The sequence below is a fragment of the Amia ocellicauda genome, chromosome 21 (genome assembly GCF_036373705.1).
Source record: "Amia ocellicauda isolate fAmiCal2 chromosome 21, fAmiCal2.hap1, whole genome shotgun sequence".
Taxonomy (NCBI): domain Eukaryota; kingdom Metazoa; phylum Chordata; class Actinopteri; order Amiiformes; family Amiidae; genus Amia; species Amia ocellicauda.
The window spans coordinates 12,999,890-13,019,053 of NC_089870.1; the positions used below are offsets into that span (position 1 = coordinate 12,999,890).

The 19,164-nt window shown below is 40.4% G+C and overlaps 2 protein-coding genes across 3 annotated transcripts; both read left to right on the forward strand.

Annotated features, from left to right (window-relative positions):
• The first annotated feature begins 1,040 nt into the window (after nt 1–1,040).
• lgals3a (lectin, galactoside binding soluble 3a) lies at nt 1,041–9,130 on the forward strand. 2 transcript variants are annotated; one of them, XM_066694466.1, is made up of 6 exons: nt 1,041–1,203; nt 2,996–3,013; nt 3,216–4,271; nt 6,843–6,931; nt 7,216–7,372; nt 7,680–9,130. In XM_066694466.1, the coding sequence occupies exons 2-6, from the start codon at nt 2,999–3,001 to the stop codon at nt 7,833–7,835; spliced, it is 1,473 nt and encodes a 490-aa protein (XP_066550563.1). In that variant the 5' UTR covers nt 1,041–1,203; nt 2,996–2,998; the 3' UTR covers nt 7,836–9,130. The 2 variants fall into 2 exon arrangements, with proteins under 2 accessions (XP_066550563.1, XP_066550564.1); XM_066694467.1 differs by lacking the exon at nt 1,041–1,203 and adding an exon at nt 1,788–1,948.
• Nucleotides 9,131–10,602: 1,472 nt separating this feature from the next.
• Nucleotides 10,603–18,555, forward strand: lgals3b (lectin, galactoside binding soluble 3b). The gene is made up of 6 exons (XM_066694468.1): nt 10,603–10,771; nt 15,713–15,732; nt 16,054–16,554; nt 17,046–17,134; nt 17,625–17,793; nt 18,204–18,555. The coding sequence occupies exons 1-6, from the start codon at nt 10,618–10,620 to the stop codon at nt 18,360–18,362; spliced, it is 1,092 nt and encodes a 363-aa protein (XP_066550565.1). The 5' UTR covers nt 10,603–10,617; the 3' UTR covers nt 18,363–18,555.
• Nucleotides 18,556–19,164: the final 609 nt, after the last annotated feature.

Genomic DNA, 19,164 nt, shown 5'->3' on the forward strand with positions numbered 1-19,164 from the left:
AATATACAATTCTGATTTTAAAATGTTAAACACAATTGTAATAGGCTGGTCAATATTTTTTATTATTTAATAAAATAAAGCTTTGTTTGCAATAAAAATATTAAGGCTAACGTAGACACTGTCAATATACCAAAAGCTTTTCCCCCTGACAAAGATGGCGTTTCCGTCCAAAAATGCACTTTGCTCCCAATACATCCGCTTTGTTACTTTCCACATCCGGTGTTACATATCGTTAAAATAAAAACATAATTTTACATTCCATAAAATAGTATTGCCGTTTATTTTATTTTATTTTATTAGTAATTACTAACAATCAATGAAGCAGTTTATGATTTATAAAGAAGACAGGAAAGCCGCCGATGCAACGTCAAGCTGTGATATCAGAGGGGCGAAACCAAGGGCGTGTATTTGCCTAAATAGAAACAGACGTGTTCGTATGGAGTAATGTGGGTTTTACTCGCATTAATCACAGACACATTCATTTCTACATGGTAAAGCCCGATAGGTTTAATTGTACATTTGAATTATAATCTATGTTTTATTGATTACTTGATGTTAGGCTATATTAATTATGTATACATTCAATAGTAGTTCCAGAGGCATGGTATGTGTGTGGTATAGGGATCATCTTTTAGTGAAATGTTCACAGATAGAATTACGATTAAAATATTAAGTGGAAATAACGGGGGGCATGTGCTCCCTGTGCCCCCTGGTATGACGTCACTGAACTGACTATTCAACTTCAACAACTAATGAACAATTATAATTGTATGGCAGAACGGGATATTTGGTGATTTGCAGATATATAATTTCCCAAATAATAACAATAAATCAATTTAGAAAGCTATTTAAGTGGGTTTATTTGGGGAAATGATCAAATATTCCGTTTACAATACAAGCATCACAAATATAGAAAAAAAGGCTAGGATATAGTTACGTTTCTATTGTATTGAAATGCTAAGTTTAGCAGAGATTTCTAACAACTTCCATAGTGAACGACACTATTTTGCAATGAAGATATCAAGCGTACAGCACGCATGTGCAGATGAAATCGCCTGCGCACAGTAATATCAGAGAATAGCCCTCGGCCGATGATACTGTTTATGGCATAACATCGGCACTTCCTGCTGCCGTCTTTCCCTTTACTTTCTCCTCAGCTGTTGGTAACCGTATATCTGACTTCGTCCCAACACTTTACTCTAGGTAAGTTAATTACAGTCCTACTTCTGTGAATAGCTGCTGTTGTAGGATGATTCCTCGTTCGATTTCGGAATGCGAGCTCCTGCATATTCCAGAACCCTACAGGACTAATTAACAACTTCAATTGAATACACGATCTACACTCAGGAGTTCGTTTCATGGGTGAATCAGAGTACTTTTAAGCCAATGCGATTGATAACGACGAGTCACAGATACAATAAGTGCGTAAGGAATTCAAATCTCTCCTTTGCTAGGCGTGTAGGATAATGCATGCGTAACGCCCCTTGTGTTCTCTGGACTTAAACTTCCCTTGTTTTACGCAATACGTGCCTCGTTGTTCTTTTTTCTCTTGACTTTTTTTTTTGTAAGTAGTTTCAAAAGGCCAATCGTTGGGTTTTCCTATTCTAGTACAGTATCTATCTCGATACAGATCTGTTTAACTTAAAAAAAAAAAAAAAAACCGTCGCGTTCGTGTAGCGCAGATGTCCGCACTTCTGAGCAGATCTGCGCGGCTCCACCAATGCGATCGGCGGGAATGTGCAGATCTGCGCAGCACTGCGGAAATAGCGCAACAAAAACGCGACCAAAGTGTCCCGGGATACTACCCTTATCTGTCAGCATTGCGTGTAACACAAGCCCCGAAGTAGCGCAGCTCCAGCACTTCCTGCTGTTGTCTCATTTCATGTACTTTCTCCTGAGCTGCTGGTAACCTTATATCTGACGTCTTCGCAGCGATCCTCTTTCTTACGTGAGTTAATTACAATCAACATAGTGTTGTACATGAACGATTGTTAATTTGAATTAGCAATGCCAGGTTCTGCAAATATCCCTAAACTGACAATGCAAAAACTTTCTAAAACGACAATTTAATTATGCGTAGGGGTTAATGCGATCGTGTGTTTGAGATGTACACAGCTGAGATTTAACTAAGTCAGCTCCGCAGGGTTGACGATTCATTTGCATTTGTTTCCTGCTTTGGAAATTCAGTGACAGGTTAACGATCGCTGGTTGGTGCCTTGAACACGTTGTGAGAGATTATACTAATGTAGTCTCGTATAAATATAAGTATCTTTTCGATGTATGTAAATATGAATGGAATGAATTTGTGTCTTTTAAAAATGAAATCATGAAGTTGTGGAAGTTTCCCAGTCCTTCCGGCAATGGGAGGGGATTATGGAGGCCGTCATACTACATTACAACATCCTCTTTAATGTATTTTCCGTGTAGCACCAATACAAAATTGTAAGGCCTAGCATTTACATTACTTTTACCACATTTCTGCAAATTTTTTGTGAGTTTTTATGTTTCTTTTTCTGCCACATATGCACGCAAGCCACATATTACTGTGAAGAAATACAGACACACACATTTTAATCCTGTTGTGCACATTTTGCCATGTTTGAATTGTAGTCCTACATTCTCACTAGTGCTCTGTCCATGTTATCCTCCCTTGCTGTGTATGTGTAACCGAGCAATTCAAATTTGTACTGTATTCTATATTTGTGATGAAACCACTTTACAGTATATAACCTTGACACTTTTTAGATTTTAACATTTTGGTTAAATGTGAGAGGCCTTGTACTCTATGCATAATAATCTATATAAATGTCTATTGTATGCTGTTATTTACAGACAAACTATTGACACCCTTATTTTAACAATGTTCTTGTGTTCATTTAGATTACTTAATTGATTACGAAGCTATACTTATTTATCAATTAAATATTTTAGATTTTACAAAATTGTAATACTATGAATCAGTGTTAATTGGTTAATTTGTTTTATTTCTTTGCAGGACATGGATGACTTTTCGGTAAGTGTATTAAAATAATTATTTATCAACCTGATGCCTCTGAGGCTTTTCAGGATAGAACTGAGGATGTAAATATTATTAAATTCCTTCTTTTTGATATGTAGTAGTCTGGTCTGTAAGCTCTCTGTAATATTTGTTCATCCATATGATAAGGAGGCAATTGCAGATTTCTTGCAATAATATTTACTTCCTCTGTGTGCAGCTAGCAGATGCATTACAGGACGATGGAGCTGGTAAAGCAGCCAAAGTAAGCAACACCAAACCATCTGTCCCCGCCAATACTGCTGCTCCTGCCAACCCAGGGTGGCCTGGCTCAGCCCCTGGGGCCCCACAGTTTCCACATTCAGGCCCTTCTGCTCCCCCTACTGGAGGTCCTGGTCAGCCCCCTGCTCCAGGGATGTATCCAGGGGGGGCACACCCTTCAGGCCCAGGTGCACCAGGGCACTTTCCTGGTGGTCCATCAGCTCCAGGACAGTATCCTTCTGGCCCAGCCCCTGGACAATATCCCTCTGGTATTGGAGCACCAGGACAATACTGTGGGGGTCCAGGGCCATATCCTTCTGGCCCTGGGGCTCCAGGGCAGTTTCCCTCAGGTCCTGGGGCCCCAGGGCAATATCCTGCTGGAGGAGGAGCCCCAGGACAATATCCTGCTGGAGGAGGAGCCCCAGGACAATATCCTGCTGGAGGAGGAGCCCCAGGACAATATCCTGCTGGAGGAGGAGCCCCAGGACAGTTCCCAGGAGGAGCCCCAGGGCAATATCCTGCTGGAGGAGGAGCCCCAGGGCAATATCCTGCTGGAGGAGGAGCCCCAGGGCAATATCCTGCTGGAGGAGGAGCCCCAGGACAATATCCTGCTGGAGGAGCACCGGGACAGTTCCCAAGAGGAGCTCCAGGACAATACCAACCTGGAGCTCCTGGCCCATATCCTTCCGGACCTGGAGCCCCATCAGGGCCCTATCCTAACTTTCCCTTCCCTGGTGGACAGCCTCCAACAGGACCTGGTGCATACCCCTCTGCTTCAGGTTCTGGCCCCTACCCTGGCTTCCCTGGAGGATCATACCCTCCCATTCCTCCTGGTTCCTGGGGTCCCCCCAACTCTGGGCCATTCCCAGGCCAGCCTGGCCACCCTGGCCACCCTGGCCAACCTGGCCAACCTGGCCACCCTGGCCACCCAGGCTCTTTTGGCCCAGGATCTGCTGGCCCCTATCCCTACCCCAACCCTTCGTTCGGTGGTCCTCCTGGATCGGGGGGAGTTCTGGTGAGTACCTCGGAGATCACAGGTATTGCACTGTATAGAGAGATGGAAGAAACTCAGCTGCTGATTAATATTTTTGTGTGTGCCAGAAAAGGCAAACTAAGAAATCATGTTATTTTTGCATTATTTGTATATAAGTTTCAAAATTATACGTCTCATATAGTGCCATAGATTAATTTCAAATTGAAGATTTCTAGTAGTTGAGTTCTTCCATCACTGTATGTATAGTGCTACAGCCTTTCTTATCAACATCTCTATGATGAAATGCAGTTCTTTAAACAAATTAGCATAAGGTGTGGCATAGGGTAAAATATAGTCACAAATATAATTATGTATTATTACAGTAAATCCTGGGAGAATATAGATTTTGAAAAAATTTGATAAGTTTAAAAGTTAATGAATTATTCCTATTAAAAAAAAAACTGAAAGAAATGCATTTTAATCATTTTCTAAAAGGAGTCTCAATGCTCTAAGCTCTGATTATTGTGGTGTAGTACTAACAAAATATACATGGTTGGGAAATTGTTCCTGTGCTTTAAACATTCGGACAAAAACTTGGTACTGGAGTCCACTGGCGTGCTTGCTCTTGATGTCCTGGGGTGTGGGCATGACTGGCTTTCTGGTCTGCGTTTTCCGTTGGCATGGTGAAGGTCTGGAAGATTCCATGTCATTTGAAGCAGCTGTGGCGGTGGGGCTTGTGCCATCGAAGACAAACAGATTCAAAAATGTGTATTTTTTTCTTTCAGCCCAGAAATAACCCACCCTACATTTGATCGCAGGGATTTCCTCTGCAGTGTTTTGGATGAAGACTACACTCTTCTGCTTAATTTTTCTTTTTGTTACACGTGTGAAATTCTGCCGGGACAGTCTGGTTTCTGTTCACTGCTCAGTTTGGCCTACCAAAGATGATGCTCCACTCTGCGAGTGATGAGGCTTGATGAATATAAGGGGCGTTTTCTCTGAGTTAAAAAATCACCATGTAATTATATTATGATGTGTTTGTACATTGTTGTACAGAAATCAGTATTTTTTTTGCATGTGATTTGTGAGGCCCTCTTTAATAAAAAACAAACGGCGGTATGATAGAAAGCCAAATATTGGTATGGCTTCACATGCACATACTGTGTACTTGTACCAGTACCATACTGCACTGCTTCATGCTTCTCACTACACAGTTAGGCTAAGGGGAAAAAAACACAAAATGAGACATCTATAAAAGTAGAAACAATCTTGATTGAAACTTGGCACTGTAAATGAATTAAAAAATGTATCTACTTAATTACAACACACTCCTGTATCTGTGGTATTTTCCTTCTTTTGTGTGTAATTTTGTTTCTGCATCCAATAAAATAACATTTTACTCCCTTATGCACAGGTATGTCTGCACTCTGATAAAGCCTGATATACCTATGCTATAAAATTAATATGTGCCTTCATGATGGCAAACCCTTAAATGGAGTAACTATGTAGATTACTCTTCTCCATCTTTTAGGTCTCATAAAATTATAATCGAATGCAAGAGCACTTTGACAAAACAGGGGAAACAAATGTTTTGTAATGTTGCTCAACATTTCCATGGAAAAACATTGGATTCAGTTTTATCTGAGCTGAGACAAAAACAGAAGTCTATAACGGTGTTCAGAACAGCTGAAAAATATGTTTGTCAACTGGGAAACTGGGAAAATAAACTCTTTACCAATACTATTTAAACCCTATGCTCTTAAAATAAAAGCAAATGGAAGATGCTAATATTCTACAATTGTGCATCAAGCTCAGTTGTTCAGAATGGATAGCACAGCTGCTGGAAAGTTTTGACATTCTACAATTAACATCCTAACTGGTTTTTCAACATTCTTTTTTGATGATCATTAAGGTGTTTGTTGCCAAAACAAAAGCACCAGTAAACCAAAGAATCTTGCTTACAGCTCACTGGTGACTTCATTAGACTATTATGCAGTTGCATGTTTGTGTTTGCGAACATCAAACTACACAAACAAAGTGTTTATATATCGCTGCTCAATCAGTAGGATTTCTGGGTGTCCATGAACAGTCATGAAAGTTTTGAAAAACAGAATAACGCTAATATATTAAACATGATATGATGGTACAGAGCTGTAAAATAGATTCTGTAACTCAGTAGGCGGAGTCATTTTTACAGCTACCATATCTTTCGTTGAAAGAAACGCCTGTGACTTAGATATTGTCACAGTACACAGAAAGCGTCAGCCTAGATCTGTGTTAATTTATACTTCACAAGCTATTCAACATGTCAGGTCATGTGTGTCATAATTGGGACTGTAATTACAAAAACACCCAAATGACATTTATATCACATGATAACAAAAAAACATCTGCAGAACAACAGCTGTTGTGAATGATTGTAAAAAGAAAAAAGAAAGACACGGACTGGATATGTAAAGAAGTACTTTTGATGTCACAGTGGTTGCAAACATCACAAACATACATCCATGGATGTTCCTTGTGAGTAAGTAGTGAGATGAATGGTCAAATAAGTGTAATTAAGAAAATGGGTTTCTGATTGACATTTTAAAAGCTGCCTTTTTGTTGTTCCAGACCGTTCCCCTTCAGTTCCCCCTACAGGCTGGGGTGATGCCACGCCTCATGATCACCATCATAGGAGAACCGGGGAAGAACTCTGAGAGGTACGGTAACACAGACACCAAACTCATTAAACAGAAGTCATGCGGCACAGTGATTTGCAGACTGTGACTTAGTAGGCTTGGTAGTTTTTAAATCTTCATTTTACAGAGAGTGTACGTTATTGTGCCCCTCTGAAATGCTCATTGTCTGTATTTTCATCCATTAGTCAAACTGTGGTGCAAGAAAAAGTACAGTAGCAAGCACTCTGCATCCTTTCTTGGCAGAAAGCTGTTGGACTGCAGTAGAACTGAGGATGGCGCTCACTGGTGCTGCTGTTGTTTTTCAGGTTTCATATTGATTTTGTACGTGGCAAAGACGCCGTCTTTCATTTCAACCCGCGCTTCAACGAGAAAACTGTTGTCCGTAATGCCTATTTAAATGGGTGCTGGGGCCAAGAGGAGAGAGAGGGAGGGTTTCCCTTCACACAGGGGAAGCGCTTCGAGGTAAGAGCGAGAGAGAGATGGCTGATCTAGGCCTTCTGTCCTTTCCGCTTCCTTCAAGGTCTTCCATGTTAACAACCCATCACTTAGGTGACCGAAATACCTTGGTTTAGGCTTCATTTCCTGGCAATCCTTCATTTATTTGCAGATGCCCTTATCCAGGGCACTTTACAATAACTTTACGATTTATAATCATGAATATTCGTATGTGAAATGTTTTGCATCGTTCTGTTGGGAGTGTGAAAGATGCTTTGATAATAGAAACAAGAATGAGAACAATACTGCAGTGCTGTGCCGTTGCTCCCTGCAGATCCGGATCCTGTGTGAGGAGGAGCTGTATAAGGTCGCGGTGGATGGGGCTCACCTGCTGGAATTCAAGCACCGTGTGCGGGCACTGCAGGAGGTGACCATGCTGCGTGTGGAGGGGGACGTCACTCTAACCAGCGTGGTGCCCAGCATGGTGTGACGGCCCACGCCATGGCTTTCTACAGCAGAGCTGAGGTCCATTCCTGTTCACTACCAGTTCGGTTCTGGAACTGGAATATAAAAGTATCAAAGATAGAGAATTTGAATTGGAACTGATCGAATTCCGGTGCAATTGGAATTGACGCCAGCTCTGTACTACAGCACCAGCCAAACCCATTTCTTATACAATACACCTCAGTACACTGTAGTAAAATGTAGTTTTGGTCATTACTGCATCAGAAGCAATGTTATGTATCAGCGGCCATATAAATTTAGTTGAATGCCTCCTGACAGCCATAGAGACCTGTCAGTGACTCTTTCATTCTTAGCTCTGTCTCATATCATTTTGCTGTTTTTTCCTCGCTATAACTATGCAAACGTTTTATAATGATCCTTGTTTACATTTAAATATATATATATATATATATATATATATAGACAGTATAGTTTCATTTACGAAGAAATGCAAATGAAGGATTTTTAGTATATACTGTTTCTTTTTTATTGGGTCCATCACATATTTGCTCAAATGAGCAACATGTGGATTCATTTCAAAGGCCTTGAGGTTCACAATAGAATATTCCATTGCCTACACTAAAGATTAAACACAGTCTTCCAGCATTTAGATCAGCCTTCAGTTACTGCACCAGAACTTAGGATCTTGTGTAATCTGTTTGCTGGTATCAAGTCATTAATTTAGTGGTGACTGAAAATAAACTACATGTGCCTTAAGAGAGTATCTCATATTTAAAATACACACATGCTGTGGAAATAAATACATGAAAGTCTTGAAGCTGCAAAATGTTTAAAAAATAACAAACAGTAACTTCTGCCATTGGACTATGCAAATACCCATTAGTGTATTACAATTTGTGGTGCTGGGATTAATGTTTTAAGATGTTGTGTAAAAAAAAAGGAATCTAAAATGCAGTCAATCAACAATTCAACCTCTGAACTACTGCAGTATTGTGATCACACATAGTAAAGCATCCTTAAGGGAGAGTACCACTAACAAATAACCTTTAATCTAAAATATGTCTGCTCTCATACATCAGGTCATCTAGCTAAATACCACAGGTAGCAACCAGACAGCTCCTGCTGTATTGAATCCTTGTATATCTGAGTCACCCATAACAGTATTGCCCATATGCTAAGAAAATGAATGCCACATGCAATCCTGTGAACAGAGAATAATATTGTACTTTTCTTTCAGTGAAGCAGACTCCAAAACCATTGATGTTTTTCAAGATTAAAAACCTGATTTGTTTTGTAATTAAAATAAAAAAATTGAATATACAGGACATTTTGCATGATTTGTGATTTAAATATAGTTATTTCTTCCCAGCTTCTACAGGCTTTTAACAGTCAGGCTTTGGTTTTTATTTTCTTAATTCTTTAGCAAAACTACAAGTTACAGTGTTTTTTGTTTTGAATATGTGTGAGTTTTTTTTCCCAATAAAATGCACTGAAAGTTGCCAGGCAGGTTACGTCAGCCTTGCTTATTGCCCTGGCAGCAAGCACAGTGGACAGGACCCTGACCACAGTGCTCCTTAGTGTGGCGAGAGATGACATTTCCAGGGTGGGGAGGGTTAGGTATTTCCTTAAATTGGAGTTATGCAACAGCACATGCTCTGTTAGTGGTTCCCATGGTGATGATTTCAAAGACAGTGCATATAGTCATCAAGTCGGGGCGTGTTTTTTCTTTCTTGAGTAACAGTCCCATGACTGCAAGTATTGTGACTGGGTGTGTGTATCGCCCTATGAAGTTACACGAGACAAACCACATAGCAGTACAAATATCATCCAGCAATATTGAAGGAATTTGATGTTGGATCAGAGGTATACGTATATTTGACTTTTGAAAAACAACAACTGTAATTATGTCCAAGTCTCAGAGAGTTGCAAAGTGTATATTCTAAATTCCTGTTGATTTGTGCCTAGTGCTGCCGTTGTAGCGTTACTTGTGATGGAACTTTGGCAGGACCCCTTCTTGTATCCAAACAAATGCCTCAAAAGCATGGTCTTGTTTTTCTGGAAGGAAATTCCACCATATATATTTTATTGTATGAAATGATAGTTCTAGTTGCAGTGGGTTGTTGTGGAATACATTCAATCACCCATGAGAAGCTGTGTTGTTTGAATAGGTGTCCTTGATTTCAAATAATTACAAAAAAAAAAAGAATTAAGTTGAATTTTCCATGGTAAATATGTTTTGACAGGCATCTTTAACTTTGTAGTATATCACACACAGGAATGCTTTTGTTCCATTGTATTTCCTATGTGTTTTCTCCACACCTCTCTCTCTCAAGTCAATGCATTCGGTAAGGAATCTTGCCCACTCCTGGTTTCCACAGCAACAGCCATTTCTATCCAGTTACAGTCTTTTCATATCATTGCTTATTCTGCACATCCGAATCACCAGGTATATACCCTTCTGGTTGAGTTAAAGCTGAATAACTCACTTATGAGGCTTTCTATTTAAAGCACAGGTTGTTTTGCACTTTCCTGTGAGGCAGAACCCTTACAAAGGTTTACTGTAGTAATGTGGAAACTGTAAATTGGAGGAAAGCAAAGTAAAAAAAAAAAAAAAAAAAACAAGTTGTGTTCATTTATTGTGAATATGTTTGTCTTTCATATAGTCAGAATATGTGGATTGTTTAATAACAAAACGGAGACATTGTATCATTGAAAATCGTGCTTAATTAAACAAAGAAAAACAGAAACATACGAAATAAATAAATCCTTGAAAGGTTACAGGTAGTGACGTGCAGTACATTGAATGAATGGCTGCACAAGACTTTCTGACGAACCGGCCCGTCCTGTCGGGGTGTGGCGCGGAGTGGGCGGGGCCGTATATCTGCGCTTGTGCGGGTGCGGGAGCTCGACTCCACCTTCACCTGCGCAGAGGAGAGCAGGAGCTGTCACTCCGGCAACCAGGTAGCTGTCTGTTCAATTTTAATGTATACCAACCTTTTCTGTCTTTTCCTCATTTGCTCTTTATTATTATTATTATTATTATTATTATTATTATTATTATTATTATTATTTCTAAATGCATGCCAATTATAGACTTTTTCTTCAAAGGAGAAATACTTCATCGGCTTGCAGTTTTCCATAAGGAACAATTATAACGATAATGTTTTCGTGCCGGGGTTGGATCATGTATTGTTTCTGGAAGGAAAGTGCATCTCGAGAATAACGTATTTAAAAAAAAAAAAAAAAAAAAAATGCAAGCACGTTATATTTAGTTTTAAGCAAATTAAGAAAGAAGTGCTAAGGTGCCCGCTTGTGCAAAAACCTCCATTTTATCTTACAGATCTGTTTTATATCAAAATGTCTACATTTCAATATTTTGTAGCTGAAACTTTCAACATCTGTGCTGCAACTTCCAGTATTCAATATCTATGCGTCTAGTATGCAGTTGCATTTTATGATTCTTATAAAGAACTTTCAACTTTTACATTATGACTGTAAATATAGTTTTGTTTTTTTCAGTTGAAAACTAAGAACTTGCCTGAGCTGTTTTTCAATGCTCAATTCACTCCAGTGATCTGCTGATCTGAACTGACCCAAAACAAATCGCTCTCCTAGCTGCACTGGAGACATCACGTGTGCATTGTCTCATTTATATGCATGTTAATGTTGTCATTTCTAATGCAACAAATCTCGCATTGCTACATTAGTGTGCATGTACATACAATTGTTTATCCTAGCCAGGACCCCATCATGTACATAGTTTGCTGTTCTATGAAAAAGGTGAAATTGTGCAGTGGAGCAAAAGTTTGCTTCATCTGACACCATTTGTATTACTGTATGTTTCAATGAAGCAGGAAGTTCTCATGAACCAGTGATTTGTCTGTTAATTGTCCCAAAAAACATGTTCAAAATCTTGCTTCAAATGCAATCCGGCTCCTACCATAATTTATTTCAAGCTATTTCTTTTAATATCCACACTGAGTTAATTACTAGCCACTTTTATATTTGTTATAAATGTATAGGGAATTGAAACCCCAGTAGCTTTCGTGAGTGTGGTAAAGCACTTTTTTTTTTTTTTTACATGCTGTTGAAGGCTTGGGGTTTGTGGGGGGGGACATCCGTTCTCGTTTGATATGGGCAAGAACACCATATTATTAGTTAAAATAATTGCATGGTGAGACTGGAGAAGGTATTAGTGTTTAGTAGATCAATTTCCTTGCAGTCTTTTTCCCCAATAGATATAGGGCAGCCCCAATGTATGACGTGCCATACAAAGATATTACAGCCTTTGCCATCACACAGTTTTGAGTGGTGAGACTGGATTATTTTGAGGAAACTATATTGTGACTTTTAGCATGTATCTGCCTTCAGAACCAGTCCTTGATTAGCACCACCCTAGAATTTTATTCAGATGTGCACGGTGAGGGACATAATATGTCTGTTCATGCCCAAGAGCTGTGATAATCCCTGCCTGCCCGGCTACCCATTTTTGTGGGTTTGTGTAGGTGGGGATTGGTTGCATGCAAACACTCCTCAAAATTAATCACATTTCCACTCTCGAAAAAGACAGTAAGTCCCAGGTGTGGGGGTTGGTGTTAATCTTTCTACTTAAAACCTGCTCAGATGCACAGCTTTTGTCAACATTAGCTGTGCAACTACATTTGTTTAGTCCTGAACTCTACAGCATAGTAGTTTCTCATGGATTATTTTCTGGTAGCTCCAGAATTTACCTACTCATCTTTATCTAGTCTGTTGAGATACATTGCAGTGGACCTATACTAAACAGTCCTGCATGTTGTTTAGACACTATTCTCTAAGGAGTCCACATACAGCTGAACTCTTGAAACATTTTATTTGTTTTAAACTAATTCCCATTTTTAAAATAAATGTAATATGCAGATACTTCATAACAGTCTTTGTTTGTTGTTGCTCTAGGCCCTTGGGAAGTGTGTTTGTTCTGATGAGGACTCCACCCAGGTTGAAAAATGTTGTGAGGGTGTAATATGATTTGCTGTGTGAGTCACCTCTGTTCATGTTCCCAGCATTCCTGGCACGCTGTGCGCTCTCTGGAGCCCAGGGGTGTGTCAGGGATGCCTGGGTGGGGCCGGACTTTCTGGTTGCTTTCTCAAGTTTCTACCAGAAGTGACCTCAATAATATCTGGATTAATGAATCGTTAATACACGCTGCTCCCTGTCAGATGAACATTATGATCACAAAATAACAATTAGGACTGAAGTGTTGCAGATTTTACACACACAAATCAAGCTTGGCTGGTCTGATTCAGTCTTTGATTTATTACACTTTTCACAATTTACTGTAATACGTTCCCTCACAGTGGGAAAACTGGCAGCAACAATTGGCATGGCTATTCTTGCATTTCTCTGTGGACAAATGTTATCCCTCTCAGTGTAAATGTGTCATTTTTCTCTCTGTGGAAACTCTGGTTGTGTTTGTCATGGTTAGCCACGCCCTGTTCCTGGAGAGCCACAGTCCAGCAGATTTTATACGTCACTCTGAATTGTCAGTTGCTGGGAAGTAATGGGAACATACTCTCAAATCAGCCCAACAACTGAGTCACAACAACTGAGGATCCTGGACAAAAACAAATCCCAGAACACCCTGCAGCATTCTAGAAACCATGCAGACCAAATCTAACACATGCAAATGACTTCCTGCCCATTTTAAGATCTGTACAATTCTATATACAGTGAGGGAAAAAAGTATTTGATCCCCTGCTGATTTTGTACGTTTGCCCACTGACAAAGAAATGATCAGTCTATAATTTTAATGGTAGGTGTATTTTAACAGTGAGAGACAGAATAACAACAACAAAATTCAGAAAAACGCATTTCAAAAAAGTTATAAATTGATTTGCATGTTAATGAGGGAAATAAGTATTTGATCCCCTATCAATCAGCAAGATTTCTGGCTCCCAGGTGTCTTTTATACAGGTAACGAGATGAGATTAGGAGCACTCTCTTAAAGGGAGTGCTCCTAATCTCAGCTCGTTACCTGTATAAAAGACACCTGTCCACAGAAGCAATCAATCAATCAGATTCCAAACTCTCCACCATGGCCAAGACCAAAGAGCTGGCCAAGGATGTCAGGGACAAGATTGTAGACCTACACAAGGCTGGAATGGGCTACAAGACCATCGCCAAGCAGCTTGGTGAGAAGGTGACAACAGTTGGTGCGATTAATTGTAAATGGAAGAAGTACAAAATAACTGTCAGTCTCCCTCGGCCTGGGCTCCATGCAAGATCTCACCTCGTGGAGTTTCAATGATCATGAGAACGGTGAGGAATCAGCCCAGAACTACACGGGAGGATCTTGTTAATGATCTCAAGGCAGCTGGGACCATAGTCACCAAGAAAACAATTGGTAACACACTACGCCGTGAAGGACTGAAATCCTGCAGCGCCCGCAAGGTCCCCCTGCTCAAGAAAGCACATGTACAGGCCCGTCTGAAGTTTGCCAATGAACATCTGAATGATTCAGAGGAGAACTGGGTGAAAGTGTTGTGGTCAGATGAGACCAAAATCGAGCTCTTTGGCATCAACTCAACTCGCCGTGTTTGGAGGAGGAGGAATGCTGCCTATGACCCCAAGAACACCATCCCCACCTTCAAACATGGAGGTGGAAACATTATGCATTGGGGGTGTTTTTCTGCAAAGGGGACAGGACAACTGCACCGCATCAAAGGGATGATGGACGGGGCCATGTACCGTCAAATCTTGGGTGAGAACCTCCTTCCCTCAGCCAGGTAATTGAAAATGGGTCGTGGATGGGTATTCCAGCATGACAATGACCCAAAACACACAGCCAAGGCAACAAAGGAGTGTCTCAAGAAGAAGCACATTAAGGTCCTGGAGTGGCCTAGCCAGTCTCCAGACCTTAATCCCATAGAAAACCGTCAGCCTCGAAAACCTTAATGACTTGGAGAGGATCTGCAAAGAGGAGTGGGACAAAATCCCTCCTGAGATGTGTGCAAACCTGGTGGCCAACTACAAGAAACGTCTGACCTCTGTGATTGCCAACAAGGGTTTTGCCACCAAGTACTAAGTCAAAGGGGTCAAATACTTATTTCCCTCATTAACATGCAAATCAATGTATAACTTTTTTGAAATGCGTTTTTCTGGATTTTTTTGTTGTTATTCTGTCTCTCACTGTTAAAATACACCTACCATTAAAATTATAGACTGATCATTTCTTTATCAGTGGGCAAACGTACAAAATCAGCAGGGGATCAAATACTTTTTTCCCTCACTGTAGATGTAAAAACTGCTAGAGCTAGAATTACAGACTTGTTACAGATTTGTTGAAATTAAAGTGTTTGTCTTCCTAGTGCTGATCAATTAGTATTCTTGCTTGCACATTAATTTGGCGATTTATCATTGTTAGAGCACTTTCAAGAACAACCTGTTCAGAAGCTGGTTATGATAATTAATTGTAGTTCTATTTTGTGTTGTTAATATTGAGTAGCCTTTTCTTTCAGATGATGCACTTTTTATGTCTGAACTTGTACAGCAACAATTCTTACCATGACACTTTGCTGCATGTGACGTATTGAGGTCATGTTTTGTCAGAAGTGTATAAATCCACCACTAGCAGTTTAGTTTTAGTTTACCACTAGGAGATTCTCCCTCTACCTGCAAACTGCACACCTTGCTGAGTCATACATTATGTCACTGTAGTGTGAGTCTGTGGGTCTCTCGCACACTGCAATCCACGCTGCTGCCAGGCGGGGCTGCCGACCTCTGGGTATCAGTGGCTGAGCTTGCTCATTCCCAACACCCTGTTCTAGCACCGATACACAGACAATTGGAATATTACATTGATTTATTTTCCTACTGAACTGGCATATGATGTGACATTTACAATCTTCTCTTTCTTATTTGCAGAGAAAATGGATGACTTTTCGGTAAGTTACCTTTTCTTTTACTTTTATTCAAGGTCTTGCTGCCATTGTATTGATCACTTGAGGCTATTACTCACTGAAAGGCATTGGATTGAGAAATTATTTTTTATATTTTCTGTTGTCTGTACATGATCACCAAGCTGTCTCTGTAAAATCTTAACATAGGGCTGAGTTGTTTGAAACCCTTTTCTGTTTCTGTTTTTATTTAAAATTATTATTTATTACAACAATTCAGTGTCTAATTTTGGTACATGCACCTTCAGTTGGTGCGCCTGACAACTGCCAACAAATCCCCTCCTGTACCCCTCTCTTCCTTGTGGACAGCTTGCAGATGCTGTGGGTGGCGGTGGACAACAAGCTGGTAGTCAGCAGACTCAGTCCACTTGGCCCGGAGGTGCACCCGCTCCGCAGGCCTGGCCTGGACAGCCTGGACAGCCCGGTGCACCCGCTCCGCAGGGCTGGCCTGGACAGCCTGGACAGCCCGGTGCACCCGCTCCGCAGGGCTGGCCTGGACAGCCTGGACAGCCAGGTGCACCCGCTCCGCAGGGCTGGCCTGGACAGCCTGGACAGCCCGGTGCGCCCGCTCCACAGGGCTGGCCTGGACAGCCCGGTGCACCCACTCAGCCAGGCTGGCCTGGACAGCCCGGTGCTCCCGCTCAGTCAGGCTGGCCTGGACAACCTGGAGGTCCACCAGCTCAGCCAGGCTGGCCTGCACAGCCCGGACAACCCTCCCCCTCTGCCCCCCCAGCATGGCCACCCCAGCCCACTCCACCTGGAGGGCAGCCGCCTTCTGGATTTCCCACTGCTGCTTTGACTGGGCCACTGGTGAGACTGGAGCGATTTTCTAAATCAGGGCTTCTCCATTTTGGACATGGAGACCAGCTTTGTTTACTGGTTTTCATTCAACCTGACCTTTCTCTGTTACGTAATGACACCTCTTACTTGAATTAGTTTTTGAATTGTTTTTGGCTATAAAACCAGAACTAAATTTATTTTTTAAATAATACAGACAAATGAAATACTCTAGTGTAATTACTTTGAGGTGTATTATATAGGAAGATTACCTGTTTCTGCACTTGATCTGATCTTCTTTAAAGTTAAACCCAGAGTTTATACTGTTACAACGCATATGGTGGTTAATAACAAATGGGTATAATATCTGCCAAAGTACTTGTAAAGTTAAAACTTCTGAGGCCAGTTCGAAACCGACACACTAAAGACTAATATGCACTGTGTGTTGATTCTGTGTATACAAAAGTAAACTAAAGGATCTTCCTACCTCTTCTTCTCTCCCCCTCTTTCCTTCCTTTTGTCAGACTGTGCCCTACAGCATGAATCTGCCCAGAGGCATCTATGACAAGATGCTATTAACCATTGACGGGGAGGTCAAACCTAATGGACAAAAGTCAGTACTGATGTCCGCCTTTTTATTTTCAATATGGAGCAGTAAAAGTAATAAAAATGCTATTTTACATAGAAATGCTAATTATTTCCCCCCTTGGATAAGGGCATCTGCTAATAAATACATCATAATTACTGTTCAGCATTTTTTGAACAGGAGTGTGTGTGTGTATATATGATAATTGTATTTATTTATGTTTTACTTTATGCAGTGAAGTGTGGTATCACAAGTTGATTTGGAAGGTTTGAGCTTTGTCTCTTCGTAAATTACTCGGACAAATTCAGCAAAAAATACACATGGTATCTTATATTAACGGTGAGAAATTGAAATGGTTGAAGAAATAAAGCATGGTGTTTATCAGGGAGGAGAGGCTCAATCCACAGTTAGTGTCTTGGACAGAGTTTAAAATGAAAAGCCTTGTGTGTGTAACATAGTCCTGATGATCCACGTTTTGAATCCTTAATATAAATCAATTTATCATTTGCAACTACAGGTTTATCATTGACTTCAAAAGAGGCAAAGACATTGTTTTTCACCTCAACCCGCGCCTCAATGACGAGGGGAAGAAGACGATCGTGAGGAACAGCATGATAGGCAACTGGGGTCAGGAGGAAAGGCACCTGACAGCCCAGTTCCCCTTTGTGCAGGGGAAGCCGTTTCAGGTGAGTCTTTCATTTCTTACTCAACTAAGAAAAAATACTATTTTTTTGGTTGAAGTATTTTACATTACGAAAATTAAAACACACAATTTTAATACTTTTGATAAAATTTTGTTAAAGGAAACAGCTAAAACTTTTAAAATCAACTAAGAAAAAAACACAAACTAACATCTGATTAAGTACATTATTCACCTTTTTAAGGGTGGAAATGAACACCAGCTGATAAGGCTGTTCTAATAGACACAGGGGTTCTGCTGGACTAGGGTAGAAAAAAACGGATTTAAGTCCTGGAGTACCTTGCATTCTGGGTAGTTGGTTGAACCAGCAGGAGCCGTGAGTAAGTGACTAGAGAAGCGAGTACGTTTGAGTGCCAGGTAGCCTGAGGCTGATCTTTTTGTGTTCTTTCTGGGCAGATGAAGATCCTGTGCACCCCAACTGAATACAGGTTGGCAGTCAACAAGGCCCATATACTGGAGTTCAAGCACCGCCTCAAAGAGCTCGCCAGCATCAATGAGGTGTCCATTTATGGAGATGTCACATTGAAATCCGTGAACTTGGAGACACTGCCCTGACGTGCCCACACTGGACCAGAGCAAACAAAAGAAGAAAATGCACATCACTGTAATTCTAAAACTATGTACAGAACAGCTCTTCTTCTCAAACTCAGTGCTAGCAAAAAAAGAAATTGTCACAAAACACTGATTATGATTTGTAAATACTGTTCTGTCTTTTAAACCCAATAAAAGCTGTTACATTTAAGAAGAATGGATTTTTTTATATTTATATACTTTTCTTGTATTTATGGTATATACAAATGCAATGTGAAATGTCCTTTTGTCACGAACACAATCAAAGCGTAATTTAAACAACAATCCAATACAAATACTTTTTGTATTGGTTTCAATACAAAAGCATTATTTAACAGGTTTTAGTCTCTCACCTTTTTATATTCTTCAGAAAATTAATGATAACATTTTTTTAACATAGAAATGCGAATGATTTCCCCCTTTTGTACCATCCATTTGGAAATAGACCATCAACCACATTGCCTATGGTAGCCCTCACATTAGCCAGGAAGACACAGTCCTGTGACACTGCTGCAAAGCTAGTGTGAGCCAGGAAGAAGAGTATGTAGGCATGAAAATAAAACCATATACAAAACCATGATCTATATACATACTTATTTGCTTATGTTTGAATGTAGGGAAATAGTCTGACTGGAGAAGGCTAGAGGCATTAACTGTCACAAAACTATTTTTCCACATTCCCTATAGCATGCAAAGGTTAAGATTGCCCCACACTATTCCCTCCCTCTGTGCTGGATTTATCAGAAGCTAACACTGGCTAGATTAGGACTAGTGCAGTTTACGATTG